This window comes from Trichosurus vulpecula, chromosome 4 (assembly GCF_011100635.1).
Source record: "Trichosurus vulpecula isolate mTriVul1 chromosome 4, mTriVul1.pri, whole genome shotgun sequence".
Lineage (NCBI taxonomy): Eukaryota > Metazoa > Chordata > Mammalia > Diprotodontia > Phalangeridae > Trichosurus > Trichosurus vulpecula.
This window is the reverse complement of record NC_050576.1, coordinates 229216141-229241845: the sequence shown is the minus strand read 5'-3', so window position 1 is coordinate 229241845 and position 25705 is coordinate 229216141. Positions and strand designations below refer to the sequence as shown.

Genomic DNA, 25705 nt, shown 5'->3' with positions numbered 1-25705 from the left:
AATTCCTCATTCCTCCTTAATTTCCTTAATTCCTGCCTAGATGAAAATTTCATCCTTTAAAAAGTAGAGGAACTAACAAGAGGAACTTCTGGTCTGGATCTGGTTCTCAGCAATAGGGAGGCATTGCTTGGTCACATAGAAATGATGGAAGTCTTGAAGGGAAATGGTCATTCCATTTTTAGAATGTGTAATTGAGAGAAGAGGCAGCTAGATGGCTCAATGGATAGAATGCTGGGCCTTAAGTCAGGAAGACTTGAATTCAAATCTGACTTCAGACACTTACTAGCTGTGCGACTCTGGGTAAGTCACTTAACCTCAGTTTGCCTTAATGCATTGGAGAAGGAAATGGCAAACCACTCTAGTATCTTTGACAAGAAAACCCCATGGACAGTAGGGGCCATGAAGAGTTGGACCCAACTGAATGAATCAACAACAACCATTGAGAAAAGGAGATCTGGGCATAGTCCAACATGCACTCTGTATTTGGGGAGAAGATATTCCAAAAAGTTCAAAACAAAAGAAAGGGAGGATCCCATGTTCTAAATTTTTTCAGAGAAAGTAAGTCCAGGAAGGATGGGACATTCTCAAGAGTGAAATTCTGAAGACCCAAAGAGAAAAAGCTCTAATGAAGAGGGAATGGGGAGTTGTCTAAGGAGACTTATTTGGATGTAGAAAAGAAACTAATGAACCAGCTAATTTTTGTAAGAACTCTAAGAAGATAGAAGCAAGTGCAAATAACAGGTTGTATATTTGAAAAGGTTGGCACAATCCTAAAAGAACAGTCGAGAGTGCCAGAATGAGGTGAAGCTCAGGGAAAGCCAAGGACAACAGACAAGGATTTTAAAAAATTCTATACAGGAAAAGAGAAGGCTCCCAAAAAGGGGAGGATGGTTGCTTGGGATGGGTGGGATGATAATAATGGATGATGAAGAGAAGGCAGAGCTGCTCAACTTGCCTTTTGTTCACTTCTTTCTGTCTTCCCAAATTATCTTAGTACTGGAAAGAACAAAAAAGAATTGGAAAATGAGGAGTTGATAACTAACATAAACAAGGCATATGTATAGGAGAGCATTTAGCTGCTGTTGGTGAGTTCAAGTCACCAGGAAGAAAGGAACTATGTCCTTGGATATAAACCACCATCAAATAATGGAGAATATGAGAGATACGGCAAGATTAGGGAAGGACTGATAGCTCACTGTTCAAATAAGAGAAGAAGATGAAGTCCATGAGGTCTGTGAGCTCAACTTTGATTCCCAGCAAAAATATGGAACGAATTATCAGAGGAATGGTTAGTGAGCATCTAGAAAAGAAAGTATTGAGGAAAGAAAGTCAGTTTGGCCTCTTTAAGAAGAAGCCAAGCCAAACTCTCCTTATTTCCTTTTTTGACAGGACTATTAGATGTTGCATCAGCAGAATGTCAAAGATCTTTCACATAGATCTTAGCAAAGCAATGCCCATCAGTTGGAGAATGGCTGAGCAAGTTGTGGCCCGTGCTTATGATGGAATAGCATTATGCTCTAAGAAATGATGGGCAGGATGCTTTCAGAAAAACCTGGAAAGACCTAAATGATCTGGTGCAAAGTGAAACTAACAAAACCAGGAGACAATTGTACCCAGTAACAGCGACATCAGAATGTGAATGATGTGGCCATTCCCAGAAATACAAAGATCCAAGACAATTCTGAAAGACCTATGATGAAAAACACTGTCTCCAGAGAAGAACTGGTGGAATCAGAACGAAGATCAAAGCATACTGTGATTTTACTTTCTTTACTTTACTTAGCATTTTGTCTGTGTTTTCTTTCACAAGATGACTAAATGTGACCCAGAATAAGCTTTCCTTTCTTCACGTAAATATCCCCAGTCATTTCAATCAATGTATATAAGGCATGATCATGAGGCCCTTCCCTATCCTGATTGTCTCTCTTATCCCATCCATGGATCATCTCTAGCTTCTCTGTAACTGAAGGACTGTCATGTAAAAGAGGGGGAAGGGAAAAAGCATTTATTAAGTACCTACTATATGCCAGGCACTTTACAATTATTATCTCATTTGATCCTTACAACAACCCTAGGGGGCAGGTGCTATGATTATCCCCATTTTATTGTAGAAGAAATTGAGGTTGATAGTGGTAAGTGACTTGCCCAGGGTCACACAGCTAGTGTCAGAGGCCAGATTTGAATTCATGTCTTCCTGATTCCAGGCCCAGCTCTCTATCCACTGCATCCCCAAGTGTGAGCCAGTGTAGTCTTAAAGGCCAGGGCTAGAATCGATATGGTGGGGAAGAAAGAGAGGAGGATCTGAAAAAAAATGATTTTGGTTCAATATAAGGAAAAAGTTCCTAACAATTAGAAGTATTTAGAAATGGAAATAGGAAAATAGATAAAGCATTTAGCATGTGCCACTATGCTAAGTACTGGGGATACAGATATAAGCTGCCCTCACAGAGGTTACATTCTAATAGGAGAGACAACACATATAAGGGTGATATCTAGTCCAGTCTGTACTATATTAAGAATCTCAGCTACAAGCCCCCAGGTTGAGCATCAAGACTTTGCTGAAAGGACTCTTGTGTGTGTAGAGGAACCTCTATATAGGTGCTGGAGAAGCACTTGTATGTATAACCTCGATAAAAATCCAATAAATAAAAGCACCTCTATAAGGCTGCTGGAAAGGGGAGGAATGGGAGAAGGAAGAGAGCCCATCCATGGTACAGTTATCCTGACAGTCGAGGATGTGATGAAGCACCACTGGCATCCTTTCCAAAATAGTGGGTGCGGGAGGATAGTCACCAGTGAGGAGAGGATGGACCCAGGGCACAAGACTGTGTGGAGAGGCTGTGCTTCTACAGGGGCCTCCTCCATCCACCATTACCCCCTTGCCACTAGAGCTCTTAAGGCAGTCTAGATGCTCAATCTGGGGGACTGTAGATGGGAGTCTAGGTAAGGGACAAATTGGACAAGATGGTCTTTGGGCTTCCTTCCAACTCTGAAATTCTGGTTCTGTACCCTACCCTGGGCCTTCACCTACACCATCATTGTCAGACTTTCAAGTTAGCAAGTGAAAAAAATATTAAGCCAGGCATAGCGTTAAGCACTAGGGACAAGAATAAAGGCAAAAATGGCCCCTGCCCATGAGGATCTCACAGTTTAACAGGAGAGATGACAAGCAAACAACTGCGTACCAGCAAGATAGAGACAGGAAGAATTGAAGGTAGTGTCAGAAGGAAGGCTCTAGCATTTCAGATTTTGTATAACTCATGCATGATTCCAGAAAGACAGCTAAGGCTTGTGGGCAAGGAAGTTCAGTGTGTCTGACAAGGAAGATTGCCTGCTAATTAAACCACCCGACTACCGGCAGGAAGCTTGAGTGCTATCCATCCATTCCCCCCGCCCCACCTCAGGCTAGATTTTTCATTTCTTTGTCAGTCCATTTCCTTATCTATATAAAAGAGACCGTGAGTAATGCTTTTCCCCTTCTCTCTCTGAAGTGTGGTGAGCCAGATTATGTTGGTAAAGTACTAGAAAAAGACATGACCTGAGGGTAATTATTTGCTCTGCTAAAATCCCACATCTGGGTCTTTTGTCCTCTATGGAAGCCTGGGTCAGTGGTGTCTCCGCATCCACTTGTTTCTTCTTTGAATCCTAGATGAGTAAATGAGGTCCCCTTGTTCCTTGCAGCTGCACCCATTAGGAAGAGAAGGAAATGGAGCATGTGCTTGGACTGAAAGCACACACACACACACACACACACACACACACCCTCTCCAGGAAGCTTTCCTCTGCTAGTTTTTCTTACACGAGGTCTGACTGACAATACTTTCTAATGGGAGGATTATCTATTCTCTCATTTCAGTTCTCTAATTCAGCTCATTATAAGAAATAAAGTGTGATCAAAAAGTAATGGGGTGAGTTCCATAGAACTAGAATTTGATTTCTAGTCAGAGGACCTAGGTTTAAAACCTCTGCCTCTTAGTACCTGTGTGACCTGGGACGAGTTACCTACTCTTTTTAGATTTCACTTTACTTGTCTGCAAACTGGGGGTGGGGTGGGGTTGGCCCATGTGACTGCAACTTCTACTTCTACTGCCACTTCTTCTGCTTCTAAATCTATGACTCCATGTCCTACAAAATGCAGAGACAAATAATGGTTCTTATTAGAGTGACACCGCATACCTCTGTATTCTGAAACATCTCAGACAGAGAGCAGTTTGCCATTCCTGAGATGTATGTGTACATTCATACATGTTACAACAAAAAGGCAAAGACCTATATGATTTTGGCCAGTGTGGGCATCCCCTCCAATCCTACTAATTGCAAAACATCTCTAACTTAGTAGGTAAGTCATAGAAACTTGCCTGATGTTCAGTGTGGGTGGGTTACTTACCCATGAGCACACAGCTGGTAAGAGTCAGAGGCAGGATTTGAATCCACTTCTTCCACTCCTCCTTTCCTACTATATATTACACATGTATGAACAATAAATAAGAGACAGGGTAGCAAAGTGGAGTGTTGGTTTAGAAGTCCTGAAGGCGTGGACTCAAATCCTGCTTGTAACAAATCCTGGCTAAAGATCCATGGACAAATCGCTTGGGTTCTCAGTGCTACGGGCCTCTCTCTGGAGGGTGAAGTTATGGATAAATTGCTGATATGCATTAGCGAAGGAGGGAGGTTCTATGCTGGGAGTTCTCCATCAACGAAATCATAGGTTACAACCCACTCCCTACATGATTCCTCTCCCCCAAAAGTGATTACATTGGTGTGAAAACTGTCACCATCCTTGTAGATAGCACCTCATCTATAGCTTCTCTATGTATATGATAGATCATTTCTTCTCACTGTCTCTTCCTCTCCTGCTCACTTCAGGGCAGAGTGGCCAGCTTTGGGCTGCCATATGGGTAAGTAAAAAAGGAATGGTAAACAGAAGTTATAAGTAGCAGCAAGGGGGAGATGCCAGGGACAAGGTCACTGCTATGATTTGACTCCCAGCTACTAAAAATGGGAACCAGATGTCTCAAGGTCAGGGAGTCTTCGGGATAGAATGGGCACAGGCTTTCCTTATTAGGACTTCCCCTGCTCCGCAAGGGAGGAGTAGCTTCATGGTGGGCGATTTGCTTTGGTGACGGGTGGGAAGTCCCTGTCAGGACTGAAAATGTAAAGAAAAACACTATGTCACGTTTCATTGGCTCTGAAGCTCACGTCCCATGATGCAAAGAATACTCAGATCTCTGGCCCAGAGTTCCTGAGTCATCACTAATTGATATCTGAGTCACATAACAGTTGTTGACTGTGTTGTATTGTCTACACACATTGCCTGCTTACAGAAGCAGAGGCCATGGGGGCCTAAGGAAATTGATGTATACATTTCCTAGAACTCCTGGGTTTGGAGTGGACTATATACTGTCTGAAAACTTCCTGGAAAAGATCTGGGAAACCTGTGGGTGCATAGTTGCCTAGTATATGTTATATATTGTTTATTACATTCATTATTCTTATGCCAAGAATAAAACAGTGGAGAATGAGTCCTATTATACCAAGGTCACCTGACTAGGGCTCAGTGAAGTACAAAAAATATAGGGAAGAGGTAGGCTGTCAGAAATAGGAACTCAGGCCTTTCCTAATTGGATAAACACTCACTAACCACACCCTTTAGTGAGTTGGCACAGCCACCTAGTGATAGATAAAACTGGCGGTGGGAGGGAGGAATAAAGTTGTCTATTCACTGAGAATCACAGAGAGCTTGCCATTCACACTTAGCAGGGTGAAGCACCGTGACTTCCAGGCTGTACGCAGGACCCCTAGATCCTGAGCCTTCCTATTAAACAGGATCAGGTGAGTGACTAGCAGCAGCACCTTGTGGTTAAATGCATAACTACAGCTACCTGTATACCTAGATATACATTACAATAATATGCCAATGTTTCCACTAAAATTACATTCTGGTGCCTCATTGTGATGTAGAGATGACCCAAGTTTTGGAAGAGTAGGCAAACAAAGCACAAGCTTTAGAAAGCCCTGCCAGGCTGGAAAGCCTTGAGTATAGACCAGGCAAGCAATTGTATGTCTATTGTCCAAAGAATATCCAGGAAGTTGGCCACTGGGTAAAAAGATTTTTTTGACCACAATAACTTATGAGGGGACTCATGTTTAGGTATACTTTGAGGAAAATAGCTTCTGAGGCCCCTTTCAACTGAGATTCTTTTTTTAATTTTAATTTTTAATTTATGGAATAAAACAAGCATTAATCCAACTGAGATTCTATGAAACTGCCTAGTAAGAGATGCTGTAAAAATCTATATGAATAGTAGAAGCACTCACATTGAGGAAATCATGGTTCCTTGAAGGGCTTAATTAGTAATTAGTATTAATTAGTAATTAGTATTAAATATTAGTAGAGTGATGAGAAACAGAGGTGAAATGCATTTTCTTTATTCAGCTGCTTGACAATTTCATTTCAAAGTGCCCCATGGCATCTATTGAGATTAAAACCTACCTAGGAAAAGTGACATTTTTAAGGGTGCTTGGTTTGCTCAGCATTACCAGACATTAAGACCTGTGGATGTGCTGGATAGACTTAAGACAATTCGCCTTTCATTTATTTTGTGCTGAAAAAAATGTTTAAATTCTTTGTGGGAAGAAACCATGCCTTTGAAAAAAGGCATCCCATCAAGCGTCTCCCAGGCGCTCAGCAACTGCTTTTTGTTATTGCTGATAATAACTAGTGAGGACTTTATTTTGCATACTCCATAACATCAAGGATGAGAATCACCAAAGGTGTCATAAAAATAAATACTGTTCATTTAAAATGTTTAATGTTTTATGCAAAATCCTTGAGAGCAGCTTCAGCATGTCTGCTGAAAAATGAAAAGAGCCAGGGTTGCACAAGCTTGCTTGACCTTGGAATTCACAAGCATTTTCTCAGAAAATCATGATGTTGCTGCAATGACAGTGATGGTATTGAGAACACTGCTTATAATAGATGTCATCAAATATTCAAACTACAAGGTCTATGATATGAAAAGCCCTCAAAATAAGAAGATCTAGAAAGGGAGATCAAATCATGTGGGGACAGTGTGAGGTGCATCTCAACTCTGTTACCCTGAGGATGATCTCAGCGAGCCTACTGAGGATGAACTGACATCCCAGTGCTTTTTATTCAACCACAAAACTCAGTTTATTTTTACCTACCAGTACAATAGTCTGTAGGATGTACAGTATTTTAAAAGTTACGACTGGAGAGTGACTTTTCCCAAAACATTTGCTATTTGGACCTCATAGAAAAGATATTGATGACATAATAACAACCACCATATATTTATATAGTGATTTTAAATTTGTAAAGAGATTTACAAACATAATCCCAAGGGCTCCTCAGAACATGCCTATGAGACAGGGATTATAGGTATTATTATGCCCATTTCATAGATGAGAAAACTGAGGTTTAGAGAAGTTGAGTCATTTGTCTATAGTTGAATAGCTAGTCGTGTGAAACTCAGGTCTTTCTGACTTTAAGTCCAGCACTCATGGCACAATGGAAAGATCATTGGTAGGGACAGCTAGGTGGTGCAGTGGATAGAGCAGCAGCCCTGGAGTCAGGAGGACCTGAGTTCAAATCAGGTCTCACACACTTAGTGGCTGTGTGACCCTGGGCAAGTCACTTAATCCCAATTGCCTCCAAAAAAGAAAGATCATTGGCTTTAGAATCAGAAGACCTGGGCTCATAGCTCATCCCTGTCATTTAATAACCATGTGATTTGGGGCAAGTGACCACCTCTCTGGCTTTCCTCACTTGTAGAATGAGGTGGTTGGATAAGATGAGCTCTCTGGTCCTTTCCAGAGTTAAGTCTATGATCCTGAGCCTTTACAGACATTATCTCATTTGTTCTTCATGGCCATCCCCTGGGGCCTATGCTATTATTATCCCCACTTTACATGTGATGAAACTGAGGCTTAGGAGATGAAGTGACCTGTCCAAGGTCACTCGCCTAGGAAGAGTCTGGGGCTAGTTCTCAAATTAGGCTTTCCCTGCTCCAAGGGTGACTTAATTCTCTATGTCACAGATATCACATGATCACAGGATAAGGCTGAGCATCCCAAGAGGATAACTTTTGGGCCAATTCCTCAGTATTGTATCTCTCTCTCTCTCTCTCTCTCTCTCTCTCTCTCTCTCTCTCTCTCTCTCTCTCTCTCTCTCTCTCTCTGTCTCTCTCTGTCTCCCTCTCCCTCCCTCCTCCCCCCATCTCATCAGGCCCCATGGGTTTAACTATCATTTCAACACAGACATTCCCAGGTCTACATCCACAGCTCTCATCTTCCTTCAGAGCTCAAGAACCACATAAGTCAAGTCAATAAACACTGATGAAGTGCTTACCTTGTGGCAGACATTGGACTAAGCACCTACAACACAAAGAAAGCAAACATATACTCCCTGCTCAAAGGAGCTCCCATGCTAATGAGATAATGTGTGAACCAGATAAATCTAAGATATATAGAGAAGAGATGGACAGAAATCTTAGAAGGGATGGTGATAGCAACTGAGGGAACTGACCAGAAAAGGCCTCTGGGAGAAGGTAGGACTTAAGCTGAGCATTGAAGAAAGTCAGGGAAACTGAGGCTGAGGGGCTTGCTAGGTATCTCCACCTAATTTTCCCATGGCATCTATAACTTAACATTCACCACAAGAATCACTCCTTAGAAACCAACCCTGGTTCCTAACTTTTCTATTTATGCCATCCTTACAGTCACCAAGGTTTGCAAACTTTGAATCTTCTATTCTTCACTCTCTCTCATTCCATACATTCAGTTGATGACCAAGTGTCATGGATTCTATGTCCTTCATCTTTTGAATCCTCCCTTTTCTCTCCACACACAGTTACCAGCCTAGTTTAGACACTGGCCGCCTCTTTCATGGACAATATCGCAACAGCTTTCTTATTTGTCTCTCTTCTATGGTCTCTCTCCTCTTCATATTCCACACAGCTACCAAATGAATGTTCTGAAAGTCCAGGTCTGACCACATCACACCTCTGCTTGAAAAGCTTTAATGACTTCCTAGGACCTCTAAGGTAAAATCCAGAAATCTCTTTTTTAATTTTTATTTTCATCACTTAAGGCCCTGTCCAATCTAGCTCCAACTTCCCTTTCCAAAATGGTTTCTCAGTACTCTCCTTACACACACTCCCTTCCAGCCAAACTGGTCTAGCTGTGACTGATAAGGAATAATCTTCTCCAGAATAGTCCTTACAATGCCTTGTATGGAATAGTCCACATAATGGCTCCATATCTTTGCTGTCCCTCCTCACCTCTGCATTTTGGAGTCCAGAGCTTCTTCTGAAGCTCAAGTGTCATTATATACACAGGGAATTTCTTGATACTCCATAGTTCTTAAGGCTCTCACCAAAAATTGCATCTATAGTATCTATATATTTTGTCTTTACTATCTATTTAGGCAGTCAGGTGGTAAAGTAGGTAGCGTGCTAGACCTAGAGTCAAGAAGATCTAAATTCAAATCTGACTATATGACCCTGGACAAGTCACTTGACTTCTGTCTGTCTGATTTTCCTTAGCGCCTCCCTGCCAGAGCTGCTGTGGATAAATGAGATCACGTTCAGAAAGCGCTTTGTAAACCTTAAAGTTTGTGTAAATGCTGGCTATGGTTGTTGCTAGTATTATGATTTTTATTAGCCTATGTTGCCTCCTTCCAGGAGGACAGATATTGCCTCATTGTTGTCTTTTATATATCCAGAGCCTTACACATAATATGCCACTAGAAATGGTAGCTTGTAGAATTGAATTTAATATGGCACCATGAGACCAGTTCACGTTAATCCCTTGTGCCCAAACCTTCTGCAGCCAAGCCACCCTTTTGGGGTCCTTTCCCATGCAAAGCTGACACCCATCCCAGCCCCTGAGCAAAAATCTTTGTCTTCTTAGAATCAGATGATTAAAGATTTGTTGCTGGAAAGGACCTTAAGGGGTCAGTGAGTGGAGCCCTCATATTATAGATCAGGTTCCATGGGGCTATGTGTGGCCCCTAAGTGGTGGAGCTGGGATTCAAACCCAGGTACTTTCACTCCAAATTCAGTGTTCTTTCCACTGATTTACATGCCTTTCTCCTCCCTTCTCTGACCCCATTCCCCTCCCACAGCAGAAACCACAGGACTAGCTCTAACCTCAATAGGTCCAAGAATCAGGCATCATCTGCCAAGGTGTTGCCCTGAGACATTTGGGGTTCAGTTGATTCCCTGGAACCCCCAATGCCTTGTAAAGTCAAACAGGCACTCAGTCGATCACGTTGGCTCAGTATTATGCTGACATCGATTAGTTTGCCTGGGTCATTTTTTTTCCTATTATGTTAGAGGCTCAACATAAATCCTCAAAGGTGTTCAATATTTAATTTTATTAGTTCTTTCCTTTGAGGATGAAGTATGAAATGAATGCTTTAAAGGATGCTGAGCAATGAAAGTATACACACTTGAAGAGGACCACTAATCAGAGTGACAGAAAATGGTGCCTGGAGACTTGCATTGAAATCATGGTTCTCTTCCACTTACTACCTGTGTGACCTTGGACAAATCATTTTCCCATTTTAAACTTCACTTTCCTCATCTGTAAAACAAGGGGGTTAGCCTGGGTTTCCTAGGTTCTGTCCATTTCTAAATCAAAATAGGAATATCCTGCTTTGGGGCTCTTGTAAGATGAGGTCTTTAGCTGTCTCGGTTTCACTTCTATTCCTTTGGTTTCTTGCTTCTAAGCCAAAAGAAGCAACTTTCTGCCTGGCTATATGAACATTTGGCAAGAGATAGCATTCTTTGCCTTTGGCTAGCTGCCTAAGAGAACCACATTTTGTGCTACAAAATCATATTTAATGCTACATTTGATAAGCTCTCAGCAGGAAATAATCAGGTGACCCAGCATACCATCTATTGTGCGTTCTCCATCACTTCTTATAAATATCTGACAGTTCATTTTTTGCAGTATTCATACACCTGTTCTCCCAGTTTCTGATGTCAGCAAAATGACCTCTTTTGTTTGTTTGTTTGAGAGCGTAGGGGATATATTTGTATGGTTCTTTATGCTGTTATGAAACACAAGAACCTGAAGGCATGAAAGGAAGCCGTTTAAAAGCGGGTATAGCAAAAATTATATAGTACCTTAAGTACTCCATCAACATTGGCTGGCTCAGCATTCTGTGTCCCGTTTCCCTGAATTGCTATGGAAGAGGGGGGAATTTAGACCTTTGGTATTGGGAACTCCCAATGGAGAAAACTTCCTCAACCAATGCAGATTGACACCATCTAATTTTAGAGAATTGCCAAGAGAAATGAGAGGTTAAATGACTTGTTCAAAGTCACAGCACATATATATCAGATGTAGGACTTGAACCTGGGTCTTCCTGACTCCAAGGAAGGCCATTTGTCCCTCGGCAGCTTCTTTTCTTTTCTGGCTTACAGAGGACAAGTTGAAGAAGGAATCTTATTCAAAACTGTCCAGCTTTGTCTTTTTGCTCAGAATGAAGCCAATGCAGTAGATGGACAGAAATGTTTTCTTCCAGGCAATGTTACTGGCCTTCCCTCCCCCCAGACTTCAACCACCTTAAAACTCACACCAGAATTTGAGTTCAACCTGCCGTGAAAAGTCCTTGAATGTGTCAGCCTTGTACTCTTCAATGGAGGTGTAATTTACACATGACATTTCACTGGAGAATGAATTTCTGATGCCTATAGCCAACTATGGGAAAGTGGTTGGTTTTCTTAGCATTTTGGGGCTGATTCTTCTACAATCCTCTTGAATAAATTCTTTTCCTATTGAGAGAACTCATTGTATTTGTTGCCATGGAGACTAGCAATTTATAAGACTTACACGGTGATTTCCATTTTGTACATTTCATATTGTTGGTAAATATTTCAAGTGTTTTTCAATAGTGAATACATATGTGATAATAGCTAAATCTACATGGACTTATTCATGACAAATTAATATGCGGGACAGCTTAAGACCTGCTCAGAACAAGGAAAGTCATTCAATGACAGGTTAACTCTTGAGAAGGGTTATAAGTAACACAAATATCAGGCTACCTCTAACTTTTCACAAGTGAAAACAATTATCCAGTTAGCAGCTACTTCTGAAGCCTCTAGAGGGGTCGAGAGCCTTGATTTGATGTCTGAAAAGCAGAGCAAGGCAATACAACTTATTTCCTCTAAGCAAGAGATGTGTTTGTGCTGCTCATGTCCAGGTCACAATAACACTCCTAATGACATCAGACCCCAGGAGGTTCCCTGAATTTGAACAGGACTGATGTGCTCCTGACCCCTGGGCTGGCCTTAGCATCGACAGTGGCACTCCTAGGTGGTTTGAGAGACCCTTGGAAGATCTCCTGGCCATAACTATGACCCTAGCCCAAATTCTATCATTAGAGTGTCATCCATCATTATGCCCTTAGTATTAAGCATTTCCTTCTTTCAAAATTTAAACCTGACTAGGAGGAATAACACTTTTAATCCTTTAAACCTTACCCTGAATAAATTTGCCAATTAGGCTTTGGGCTTCCTGGCTTTGGAGAGAGAGGACATAGAAAAGTGAGAAAGGTGGAAAGGGTAACATAATGGGGAGATGAGGTCAAGGTTAACTCTTACCTACTTTGCATTCAAAGGCAGCTAGGTGCTGCGGTGGATAGAATGTTGGGAATGGAATCAGGAAGACTCACTGAGTCTGAGTTCAAATCTGGCTTCAGACACTTAGTAGCTGTGTGACCCTGGATAAGTTACTTAGCCCTGTTTGCCTCAGTTTCCTCATCTGTAAAATGAGCTAGCGAAGGAAATGACAAACTACTCCAGTGTTTTTGCCAAAAAAACTCCAAATGGGATCACAGAGTCAGACACAATTGAAATGACTGAACAGCAACAACAACACTGCCTCCCCTTCCCCAGTATTGTCCTTCCTTCTTGAAGAAGACCATGACGTCAGGCAGATGGCACCATGACATGCAAGGGAACTGGATTTAAGTGAGGAAGGGCTGTGTAAAGTCACCAGCCTCACTTTCTCCTCTGGAACCAACTGGATCCACTGGTAAGATATAGATCAGGATGACTGGAGATGGCCCTGGACGCAGCAGGAGACCTTGGCCTTTTGGCCAAGGTCTTTAACAGACCTCAGTTTGACTGAGGCAACGCCCCGCCCCCCCATCCCCGGTGGATTTACTTACCAAGGCCCAAGCAGGAAACTCTGAGTCCTGATTTTCCAAGATTCCTAGAATAAGAAAAGGAAATTATATTAATAAGACTAAAGTGAAAATTGTATACTTTTTGTCTGGGAAACAGGAATCCATGAATATTATCATCAAGCTTTAATTATGAATATCCTTCCTCAGAACTGCTACAGAAATGGGAGCTAGAGGGGGAAAGTATGTGGGCTCTCAGGACATTTCTCTCCTCCACAAACTCCCTTGAAGACATGAAAAGTCATTTTCAAAAGGGAAAGAAATCTCTCTCACTGACAGATCAGAATACTTTTTTCATTTCATGGTGAACCCACACAGAGATTCTCCCTCATGTCAAAGCTCAATAAACTTATATTTTTGTAGCAAAACTTCATTTCAAAAATACTCCTAGAGGAGGGTGGCTAGAGTTTCCTTTATAGAATCAATCAATAAGCATTTATTAAGCACCTACTATGTGCCAGGCATTGTGCTAGGCAGTAATACAAAGACAGAAAATGAAATATTCTTTGCCCTCAAGGAGGTTACATTCTTCTTGGTGGGGAGGGAGCAGACAGGAAAGAAAAGAGAAAATTAAAGAACGAACACTACCAAAAAGAAGAACATGTAATTCTGGAAGTATTCATTCACTGTTGTCTACATTGAGGCACTGCAAAGTAAGCAAAGGGAAGCCCTCACAGAGACTTGCCTTCGGGAAGCTTCTGCTCTAACATTCAGGAGGTGACAGCTCTTATTAAGTGCCTATCTGCTCCATGCACTGTGCTAGGTTCTGGAGATACAAAAACCACATCGCAATAGAGCCTGCCCTCAAGGAGTTTACATTTTCTTTGGATTAGAAGAGATTCCTTTCCAAACTCCCATTCTCATCACTTCCTCCCTCCTCTGTGCCTCAGCCTCCTCCTCTATAAAGTGAGAAGGTTGGATTCCATGGCCCTGACAATCCCACTCAATTAGCCTCAGTTTTCTCATCTATTAAAATGGGGGAAATCCTATTTGTTCCACCTCTCTCACAGTTGCTGTGAAGCCCAAGATGAGAAAATGTGTCTGAAAGTACGAAGTTTTTCAAATCTAGTCATTGGTTCTCTGAACCTAGCTTTTCCACTGTGGCTGAACAGCTGTGAATAAACTACTCTGAAAATGTACTCACTGTGTTCCCTTAGGTTAAAAAAATTAAGGTGATGTCCCTTTAAAAGCAGTTTGTGTAAGAAATATCTCTGTTAGCAGCAGCTTATACACCTGGGAGTCTCTGAGCTGGGAGAACTTCCATTGTATGCTAAAAACCTATTGACCCAGAGAGACTGGGTGGAACCCACAGGAGGGATGCTTAGCTGATGAAAAGAAGGAACATAAAGAAGAAACCTTGCGATGAGGTGGAAGAATCATTTGGAGTCAGGCCCTTCCCGGGGCCTCAGTTTCTTCATCTGTTCAAATGAGAGGGCTCAGAAACAAATGGTCCCAGGGTTCCATTCCCACTCTAAATCTGATGTATAGTTGAACCCCCTTGATCTACATAGGAGGAATCTGAGACCAGGAGAGTTGGTTATGGGATTTGAACTCAGATCTTCTGCTGCCAAATCCAGTGCTCTTTCTATGATATAAGCCTACTTCCCAAAGTGGGCACCATATGGGGCTAATCAAGGCAAAAGGATAGATTTGTTTCCACCAGGTTTATCCATGCAGGCTGGCTCCATGGATTCTACAAAGCCAAATCTCCTACTACTTTGTTTCCTGTAAGCAGAGACTCCAAAAGTGGGGATGATACTCAGCATCCCTAAAACACAGCTGGAATTACAGAACACAATAGACCTGAGAGGCAGGCTAGTAGTTTCTCTGAAGCATTATGTTTACAATTTGGTAGTTACTATAGTTGCCAGAATCTCAGCTTTGGCCTTCATCAGGTGTGGCCAGGTGAGTCTCGGACAATATAGTATTGTAGACATAGTGCTTATGGGAGAAATTAAGCAGATCTATAGAGAGCAAGATTAGAAATCCCAATTGCATTAATTAAAATTATAGTAGCTAATATTTATTGAGAGCTTTAGGGTTTGAAATGTGATATACACACATATATACATATCTTTATATAATGCATATATATATATATATACAATGTAATATATGTATTCTCCTGAATTCCCGCACTCCCCTGAGAAATTGTTCAAGAAAGTAATACACCTTTTACTTTCCAATCTGTCAGTGTTCAAATAGCTGGAGATAACGGTGGAGAGTGGGTGTGGGTTGGGGAGAAGGAGCTTCCCACAAGGATTTCTCCATCTGAGTCCAAATAGATTAGGCTCAGCCTTAGGGGAACCTGAACCCAAAGAGATGGGAGTACAGACACATCTCCTTTTATTGTGCTATAGATATTGCATTTTTCACAAATTGGAGGTTTGTGGCAGCCCCACATCAAGCGAGTCTATCTCAACATTTTCCCAACAACATGTACTCACATTGTGTTTCTGTGTCACATTTTGGTAATTCTCTCAATATTTTAAACTTTTTCATCATTATTATATCTGTTATGGGGATCTGTGATCAGTAACCTATGATGTTATTACAATAATTGTTTTGGAGCACCACCAATGGCCCCCATGTAAGACAGTGAACTTAATTGATAAATGTTGTGTATATTCTAACTACTCTCTGGTTGGCTGTTCCAGTGTCTCTCCCTCCCCTCTGGCCTCCCTATTCCCTGAGACACAACAATATTGAAATTAGGCCAATTAATAACCCCGTAATGGTTTCTAAGTGTTCAAGTGAAAGGAAGAATCCATCGAGGCAGCAAACTTCATTATTGTCTTATTTTAAGAAATTGCCACAGCCACCCCAGCCTTCAGCAACCACCACCCTGATCAGTCAGCAGCTATCGACATCGAGGCAAGACCTTTCACTAGCAAAAAGATTATAATTGGCTGAAGACTTTTCATTAAGGTATTGTGTGGAATGAGTGAAGACCTCTCATAAAAAGGGACAAATTAAATAAATAGGAATAAGTAAGATAGTAAGGCCTCTCATGAAATCTAAACTTCAGCTTTCTACCTAAGTTTTTCTGTAAGACAAGTTAGTGACTGTGGGAAGACAAGTTAATAACCATAGGATTCCCCAGAACAAAAATAGGACACAGGATGCTCACATCCTGTGTATTTACCTAAGGCCGAGAAGCCCAAAAGAAAGAAGGCTAGAGGTGAATAAGTTAGCAACCATAAAATCCTCTGAGAGTAAGGATAGGACACAGGATGCTCACCTCCTGTGTATTGACCCCAGGAAAAGGGACCCTCAGCTCAGCAGAAGAATGGATGAAAAGCCGGAAGGCCAGGTGCAATGTAGACATGCAAGACCAGTCAGGTATAAGAATGATGGGAGACAAGGTGTAAGGGTACTGGGGATATCTGTCACAGCCACGGATGTGAAGATGAGGTAACCAACAACTGGCTTCTGCCTATCATCGATAACCAAACCATTTGTTCAATCGTCATTGTCATTAAGACAGATTTATTGCTTCAGATTGATGGTACAATGGGATAAGAATGGTGGGAAGGTTATGTCCATCACTTGCTTGTCAAAAATAATCAAAACTTTGTTCTTTGCCATTGTCCCTGGGATAGATTTATCATGTCCAGATTGTACCCTCAAAGCTTGAGTCTTCAAGCTGAGAGGAAGGAGGCTGGGAGGGGGAATTGCGGTTAGAGACCTATATATACACCCCAATTCTCTGTGTCTGGTGCACTCTGACACTGAGAGGTGCCTGAAGTTGCCCTTTCCCACGGGATCGTAATAAATTTTCCTTTCTACTTTCACCTTGAGATGCCTCTGTTTTAATTCTTTGATTTGTAAATTCGTATCACACACAGTATGTACATTGTTGTTGGGTTTTTTTAGACATAACACTATGCATACTTATTAGACTACAGTATAGGGCAAACATAACTTTTATATTCACTCAGAAACCAAAAAAAATTTTTGTGTCCCATTTTATTGTGATATTTGCTTTATTGTGCTGGTCTGGAACTGAACTCACAATATCTTTGAGCTATGCCTGTAGCATTCTTTGGCTTGCTGCCCCAGCTCAACAAGGAGTTTCTGGGAAGATCTCTTAAATAAAAGCTTAAGAAGGCTCATATCTAGAGACTTCCTTAAAAGTGATTAACAGAGTCCCTTAGGAAAAGGTACTCCAAATACAAAGTAGATATCACATGTAGGACACCAATTCAAAGACCTTGAAAAAGGTCTTTACCTCTGTTGCAAAAGTAATGCTTAAAACATAAAAGAGTCATTAAAACACACATTAACGTGAGTGTTCCTAGTGAGCGCTGCACCTGCTCTCTCAAGGAGTGTAATAAATGCCTTCCTCTGCCCACTCTGGTCCTGAGTTCTTTGGGTGAGAATGGGCACATCATATGGATCTTCCTAAGGTTATGCTACCAGGAAAGCAATGAGCTGCAGAAGCACATCTTGGGCTAACTTCCTGATCCTGCCTTGGGGAGTCCTGTGATTCCCAATGTGGTGTTAAGAGGGCTACCACTTGGGATTTCCCTGGGTAACCCTGTGGTCTGCACAACCTTCTTAACGGGCCATCACTTGGGTCTTCCAGCCCTGTCTCGGTAAGTCTTGTGATCTTACCACCATTCTAAGGGGCCATCACTTGGGTCCTCCTTAGGGTCTGACCCCTAGGAAGCCCTGTGATCCCCACAGATAAAGGGGGGCTACCACTTGGTCTTCCTCTGGGAGTCCTGTGGTCTGCACAGCCTTCCTTAGGGATTATCGCAGGGTTCTTCCTCAAGACTTTGGCCTGCCTAGGAATTCCAGTGATCACCAAGCCTGCATTTCTCACAATTTGGGGTCTCATCCAGGATTCTGAAGACTCCAAGAGGCCTAAGGGAAAGCACAGGCTAATTAGGTAAATTAAGGTAAAATTAGGCAAGCAAATGAGATCCAGATACACTCCTATTGTCCTGGTTACTTGGATCACTCTGACCATCGGAGCCCCTATTTCCCCTCCATGGAAGAAGGAGAATAAGTTCACTCAACTGACGGAAGTCATTGCCAAAACTTTTAATGTGACCAATTGTTGGATCTGTGGGGGCCCACAACAATATGAAAATTGGCCCTGTGTACCTATACCTCTGAGTCCGGCCTGGATCCTTAGTAACCAGTCAGAAGTACATAATGGTACTGGGTTCTGGTCCAGTCATGAGAAACATCAGTGGCATTTGACAGTCAGTTCGAGGTCAATAGTGTCTAAACCAGACAGGGCAACGAGAAAATCTGGGAGAGAGCAAATGTAAATGGACCTATAAGTGGAAACCAGTTACAATGTGATATAATTGTACGTCTTACAAAGGGAGGTGGAATTCCACCATGTCCAATATAATAATAGGACTTGGGTCCGGTGTAACTCTACCATACCAAACCTAATGACCTCTTGCAGTATAATGCTTATTATGAGTAAGGGTGATATAGCACAGAATTTCTGGCACTTGGTAATCACAGCAAGGTGTCAAGCAGAAAGAAAAACTAGTGGAATAATCCTGGATCCTTATAGACAGTGGGGGTGGGACAATGGTTCTTATTTTGGACATTTTGATACTTTTTGGAGATAAAAGAATGAAACAAGTAGCTCCCAGGTAGAAAAGTATGAGTGGAGAAGGAAACAGCAGCTGTGGAGGTGCCAATATCGAAGAAATGGAACCCGGTCTCACAAAAGAGTACCCTTGGAATCGCAAGATAAGCAATATTATCCCTTTCTTTGGAATGCTTACAAAATACACAAGATGGAGCAACCAGCCTTAAAAGGACATTATTAGATTTGTGGCCATATGGCCCTTTAAATTGGACAGGGGTGTGCTAGGTGGGGTTGGTTAGACCAAAATTTTTCTTCTTAGCAGGACAAGAAGGGGACAAATTGGGAATACAGCTATATGATGACCTAATGCCCCCACATGAGAGGCTCAAGCGGGGGATAGATACTTCCCTAAAAGTCACCGAGGATGCCAATGGGTGGGGAGATGAGTGGCCCCCACAAAGAATTGTTCGAACCCTATGGGACTGCTACATGGGCCCAGGATAGGAGTTGGGGATACCAAACTTCAATCTATGTCCTCAACAGGCTTATAAGATTACAAACTGGTAGAAATTATCACCAACCTGACTGCCAAGGCGTTGGACCGAGGCTGATCAGGCTACCCAAACCCGGGAGGCTGTACTGCAACATAGATTGGTTCTTGATTATTTGCTAGCAGAAGAGGGAGGTGTTTGTGGGAAGCTCAACCTCTCTAGCTGTTGCATAAAAATAGATGATAATGAACGGATTGTAAAAGAGATCACTAATAGTATCAGGAAACTAGCACATGTTCCAGTTTAGACATGGACCAGTCCATTCAATCCTTCTTGGTTTGATTGGTTTAAAGGTTCCTGGTGGAAACAAATTATTGGAGTCTTCCTACTAGCATTATGTTGTCGAATCTTGTTACCTATATGTATACCCTGTATCATACAACTGGTTACCAAAACTGTACAGAGTACCATTCAGGGTATGGGGGCGGTATATTTTAATGGAGGAGGAAATGTGAAAATGTTGATTGTAAAAACAGATGATGGGAAAAATGATGAAGAATGTGAATTAATGTTAAAACAATTTGAGACTAGAAGTAATGAATAGGAAGTGTGGGAGCAAAAATCCTATTAAAAAGGAAAGGCAAGGAATTGTAAGAAAAGATAGTATGGTATCTGGTTTTGCTCCCACAGAAGCTATCCATATAGCTGAGTTAACACTTATTTGTCAAGACAATGGCCATCCTGATGTCAGGGAAACTAGAGGCCAAACCAGTTGAACCAGTGCAAGCTTATCATGTCAGTTCAAGGGTCTGGTCTTGGTCAAGGGTCCAGGCCTACTGATTTGCATAATTTGCATATGTTAAAGAGGGAAGGTAGGGGAAATAAAGAATGTAGATTAATCCTAACTCAGATAAGGAAGATAGAACTAATTAACTTCACTTCTGCTTCTGTACCCTTATTATCCTACCTATATAAACTGTGTAACTTAAGAAAACTATGTAAAAGTAAAGAATGTAAACTAACCGTAACTCAAACAGGAGTGGAGGTGATAGTTACCCTCACTCCCGCTACTCTATTGGTATGAGTGTTCCTAGTGAGCACTGCACCTGCTCTCTCGAGGAGTGTAATAAATGCCTTCCTCTGCCCTATCCCGCCCCCCAAAAACCCCACACATTAACACATACTTATTTAGGGAGAGTTCTTACTGTACCACAAAGTCCCCAAGTCTACAGAGTTCCCTTTCCATTTGAAAGGGGAGAAATATCCAACATAATTTAATCTATTCCTAGGCACCCTGTACCTGAAGTCTGTGGGCCCAGGATTCATTGTTAGCATCTATTCTTTCCATTCAACTGCAAACTAGAAGAAATTCCTGCTGCCCCTGCCCCAGCTGAAGTCAGGCTATGCCAAGGTTCGTCTTAGAATGACAGGCATTATGATGGGGCACTGGTAAAATTTGTCTTGTCGGTGAATTTCTAGAAATCCTTCCTTCTAAGGTCAAAGTTCAGAATGAACTATGGCCTCCTGGGTTTGGTCTGTGGCTTACAAAGCTGAGCTTCTTCAGGAGTGAAGGGCTGCCTGCCCTTTGCCTTTTCCAGTGCTCTAGTTGTGAAGATTCAGACTCTTGGTTAGGTTGATAAATGCACATGCACACACACACACACACACACAAACACACACAATGCAATTTCAATGTCCCTTCTGGATGTAAAAACACCACGAATGTAGTAACGGTAATCAGTTAGCCACAGGAGCCAATATAACTGCTGTTTACAGATATTCCTGCAGAAATCACAGATGCTTAAAGCAGAGAGTTCAGTCTGGCCTATTAGGATTTAAATTGGCTGCTTCTGGCTGTGTAGATTACCCACATGGCTCAGAAATGTCAACTGTGGAGAGCAGCTTTCAGAGTAGAGAGCTACCTGTGTACAAAAATGAACCAAAAACTAGACCCCCTCCCTCCAAAGAACAGCATGGTGGTAAAAGAGTCCACAGAGGAAATGTTAACGCTGAAAAGGCAGGTTTTAAAATGAGGAATTCAGAGAAACTTGGGAAGGCTCATCTGAACTGATACAGAGAGAAATGAGCAGAACCAGATGAGCAATTTACAGAGTAACCACAATAATGTAAAGAAAGCAGCACTGCACAATGTTAGAACTCTGATGACAATAGCTGGTAGCTAAGGCTTTAGTGAGCTGTTGAAGCCTGCAGCTCAATGAATGTTGGTCATGGTTCAGGTTCTCTTACTGTCTGGGGGTCTCTCTGGTTTTCAATTTCAAACAACTGTCAAATGTGAGGATCAGACTAAATGGCCTTGAAGGGATGCTGTCCAACATGGTCAAAATTTTGATTTGGCTTGCTCAACAGTACTCTGTTGTGAAGCAGGGTTCTACTCACTGGGTAAATTGGGAAGTCCCAGAGAACAGTTATTGGGAAATGATAGCTATGTAATAAAAGTGTATCAGTAAGCTATTTAATAATTTAAAAGAACAGTAAAAGAATTTTTAAAAGAGAAAATTTAAAGCATGTAAGTATAAAGTATAATATACTTTACATTGTATATATGCATATGTATTTATATATAATATACATATAAAGTAATATACCCTTTCCATAGTTTCAAGCTAGTTGGGCAGGTAGGTGACACAATGGATAGAACACTGGTCTTGGAATCAGGAAAACTCATCTTCCTGAGTTCAAATCCTGTCTCAGACATGTACTAGCTATGTGACCCTGGGCAAGTCACTTCACCCAGGTTGCCTCAGGTTCCTCATCTGTAAAATGAGCTGGAGAAGGAAATGGCAAACCACTCTAGTATCTGTCAAGAAAACCCCAAGTGGGTGAAAGAAGAGTTGGATATCAACACTACTGAAAATGTCCCTTAACAACGATAGTTTCAAGCCAATCAGAACACCGTACAATTTGACTTAATTTTTTATTTTTTTAGCTGTCTCGTTCTACTACAGTGGTGTCATTCTGGTCTATCAATGTAGCCTCCTAAGGGCAAGGACTACTTCCCTTTCCTTAATCTTTGGCTCCTGAATACTTAACAAAGTGCTTTGTACATAATATATGCTTAATACATGCTAGTTAAATAAGTGAATGATCAGGTTTCAGTTGGTTATAGGACCACAGCTCTAGAAATGACCTCAGAGATCATCTAGTCCAACCTTTTCTCCCCCCTCCCCCACCCCTAATTTTACCAATAAAGAAACCGAAGCCCAGGAACATTGTGGCTTCCCCATGGTCACCCATGTGGGAAGCCAGAGATAGGATCTGAAGACATTTTTCTGGATTCCAAAACTAGCCTTTTTTCATAGTACTATACTGTTTGCCTTTGCTTCCATCGCACCAGAAAATTTTGAGTCAAATTCTGGGTTTTTGCATTTTGCAAAAGAGGAGCCCACTTCATTTTTTCTTTAAACTTATTAATTATTTGCCAGCTAGCTAGATTTGATGACTCTGTTAGACATGTGGGTTTTGACAACCATGAAGGTGACGACAAATGGTGATAGAGTTTTCTTACCAGGGTGCCATTCATCACTGTTAGTATAGTGTGTAATGAGTCATTTGGAAACCACCAAGCACATAAATGATTTACAGAATTGCATAAATAATATAAACCTACAAATAGCAGCTCATTTTCATTTCTTCATTAAAATGTATGCATTTCTAAGGAACAAGATGAGAAAGAAAGTAGAAGAGGTTCTAAGTTCATCTATTGCTTTTCCAATGGGGAAGCAAAATGGTCGATTCTGGATTGTTATTCTATTTTATTCACCCTCTCTGGGTGTATAATTATGTGCAAATATGATGTGGTTGATTGAGCTTTCATTTTTTTCAATAAGCATCTATTAAACACCTACTGTATATAAGGCACTATCCTAGGTACTGGAGATGCAAGGATGGAAAACAACACAGTCCCTGCCTAGAAGGAACTTACAATGAAGTAGAGGGACAAGACATATCCACAACTAACCATGGCATGAGTCAGAATATGAGACGCACATAGAAGTCAAATGGAGTGGTATGGGCAATTTGAGGAGGGAGGCCTGAATCACTCATAGCTAGGTTAGAAGGGAGGAGGTGGCATCCATGTTGTGCTTTGAAAATGAGAAAGGGTTTCAATGGGCTAAGATGGAAGAAAGTTTGTTCCAGGACAAGAGGACAGCATGTACAATTGGATAAAAGTGTGAGCCTGGGGTTCCCAAGACCCTTTCAGAGAATCCACAAGGTTAAAACTATTTGATATTAATACTGAGCTGTTTTTATGTCTAATATAGCAAGTATAGATTGATATAATCATGAGTACCCTGGTAAAGGTTTAAAAACAAGCTGTCCAGGAAAAAAATGACATTGTTTATGCTTAATATGCATATTGGCATTTTTTCTACCAAGTTCTTAAGTCTGAACAATAAACAAAACAATTAATCAAACCCTAATTCGTAGCTGCTGACTTTTGAGGCATGAATGCTCACACTGAAAATTTAACAATCAGCTCAGCCATTTGCACTGGCTCCAGCCCACTGCTAGATATAACCCACATAAACTAGAAAGCTCTTTGGGATCCTAAGAAATTTTAAAGGGATCCTAATACCAAAGAGTTTGAGGATCCCTGGATAGTAGATAGAAAAAAGAATCAAGAAGATCTGGGTTCAAGTCCTGATGCATACTGGCTATGTGACCCTGAGCAAGTCCTTAACCCTCTCAATGCCCCAAGCAACTCTCTGAGACCATGCCTTTCTGAAGATGTATTAATCTCCACTGACAGAGTAAGGTCCTTCCTCACCAGTAGCTCCCTCTACCAATGAAATCACAGATCTGGATGAAAAAGAAATTGCGAATATTTCTGGGAGGGATGACAGTCACTTTTATATTACAGATGAATGACTTTAACATCATTTTCTGAGAGTGGGTCTGGGGAGGGAGAAAGGAAAGTGAGAAAGATGTGATTATTTTTTTTACTTTTGGCTGTGTATCTTCAGAACCCAGGACAGTGCCTTGCCCTTGAGCTTAGTAAATGCTTCTCAAATTGACCGCTTCTCAGCAAATTATTATCCTAGAGGGTTGTCTAGGGCACAGAGAGATTGAAAGACTTGCCCAGGGTCACCCAGTCAATATGTGTCAGAGGTGGTGCTTAAGCTTCGGCCTCCCTGACATCAAATCAGTTTGTCTACCCACCATAGCAGCCTCTAATGTGAGAAAGTCTTTGAAGGAGTTGCCAGGTCAAGGAAATCATTTTTTTTTGTAGGAATTACTTTCCTAGAAACTAGAAAGACCTCTGTGAACCAACGCATTATGAAGCAAATTTATACAAGATATATTTATATAAGATATAAAGAAGAACAGTTTATACAAGAAGCCCTTTTCCCAAAATTTGTTGGGGACTGGGAATAAGGGTACTGTGGGTCCAAACCTGTTTCAATCATTGGCATGTCACTTAACCTTTATGTGCCTCAGTTTACTCATCTGTAAAGTTACAGGGTTGGACTTGGTTGTTTTATGGTCTCTTCTAGCTTGAAATCTGTGAACTAGTGATCCACTGGGAGAGAGGGACGGAGGGAAGGAGGAAGGTGGAGGTGTCACGGGCGTCTGTTTACTTTTTGGTTTTGCCCTTGCTTGGCTTTGTAGGTCAGTCTAGGGGCAAAGAAAGGAACGGTGATTGTCATTTCCCTGAATGTGGCTGTTTGGCACATTTGCCATGCCGTGCCCCAAGACAGAAGGCTCTGAGGGCTTTCACTTTTTTACTCCCTATCAAAGAGGCCTTCCACTGGGAGGCGGGCTGCCCAGAGATATCAAGTCAAGTTCCCCTGACTCTGAGAATAGCTTTGCAGTGAGAGCCATTATTAGTCTCTCTAGTAATGAGCCATGCAGTTTTCAAAGACCAAACAAAAACCTGCAGGTATTGGACGTGGGAGGTTCATGCTCCATATCTTTCTAATTTTGTTGGCTGTGGGTGAAGTTTCTCTTGCTCCTCAGAGCGCCAAGTCAGCAGCAAGCTGATGGTGACCCAAGGATGAGTGCAGGGAGGCTCACAGGACCAACTGCCATCTACAATACAGCTGTCTCCCTCTCTACCCTTCTGGCCTGTAGGAATACACATACTGGCAGCTTGACTTCAGGCAGTTGTGGCCCAAGGGGGAAGAACACTGAACCCGACCCAGTCACAGTTGTGCTATCTGTTACCTTGGGGAAGGCACTTCTCTTCTTGGAGTGTGGTCCCTTCCCATCTAAATACTCTGATGCATCTCTAATCTTCTCAGTGTGTGTTCCCTGAAATGGGGCAGATTGCAGCCCATCCATGCCTGTCCATCCTTTTCTGACTCTTTTCTGTGTCCTACCATGAATTCAAGCCAATTCTCATAAATCAGCATTGATTATAATATGAACAACACCTATCATGGGATAGGCACTGCGCTAGGCAATAGGGCTATA

General features: G+C 41.7%; 1 protein-coding gene across 3 annotated transcripts in view; it reads right to left on the bottom strand.

Annotated features, from left to right (window-relative positions):
* Positions 1 to 25705, bottom strand: part of KCNAB1 (potassium voltage-gated channel subfamily A member regulatory beta subunit 1) — a 453996-nt gene that overhangs the window by 127740 nt on the left and 300551 nt on the right. For all 3 annotated transcript variants that reach the window (XM_036757675.1, XM_036757677.1, XM_036757676.1), the window contains exon 2: positions 13205 to 13248. In XM_036757675.1, the coding sequence (XP_036613570.1) occupies positions 13205 to 13248 (44 nt within the window). The remainder of the gene's footprint in view (positions 1 to 13204; positions 13249 to 25705) is intronic.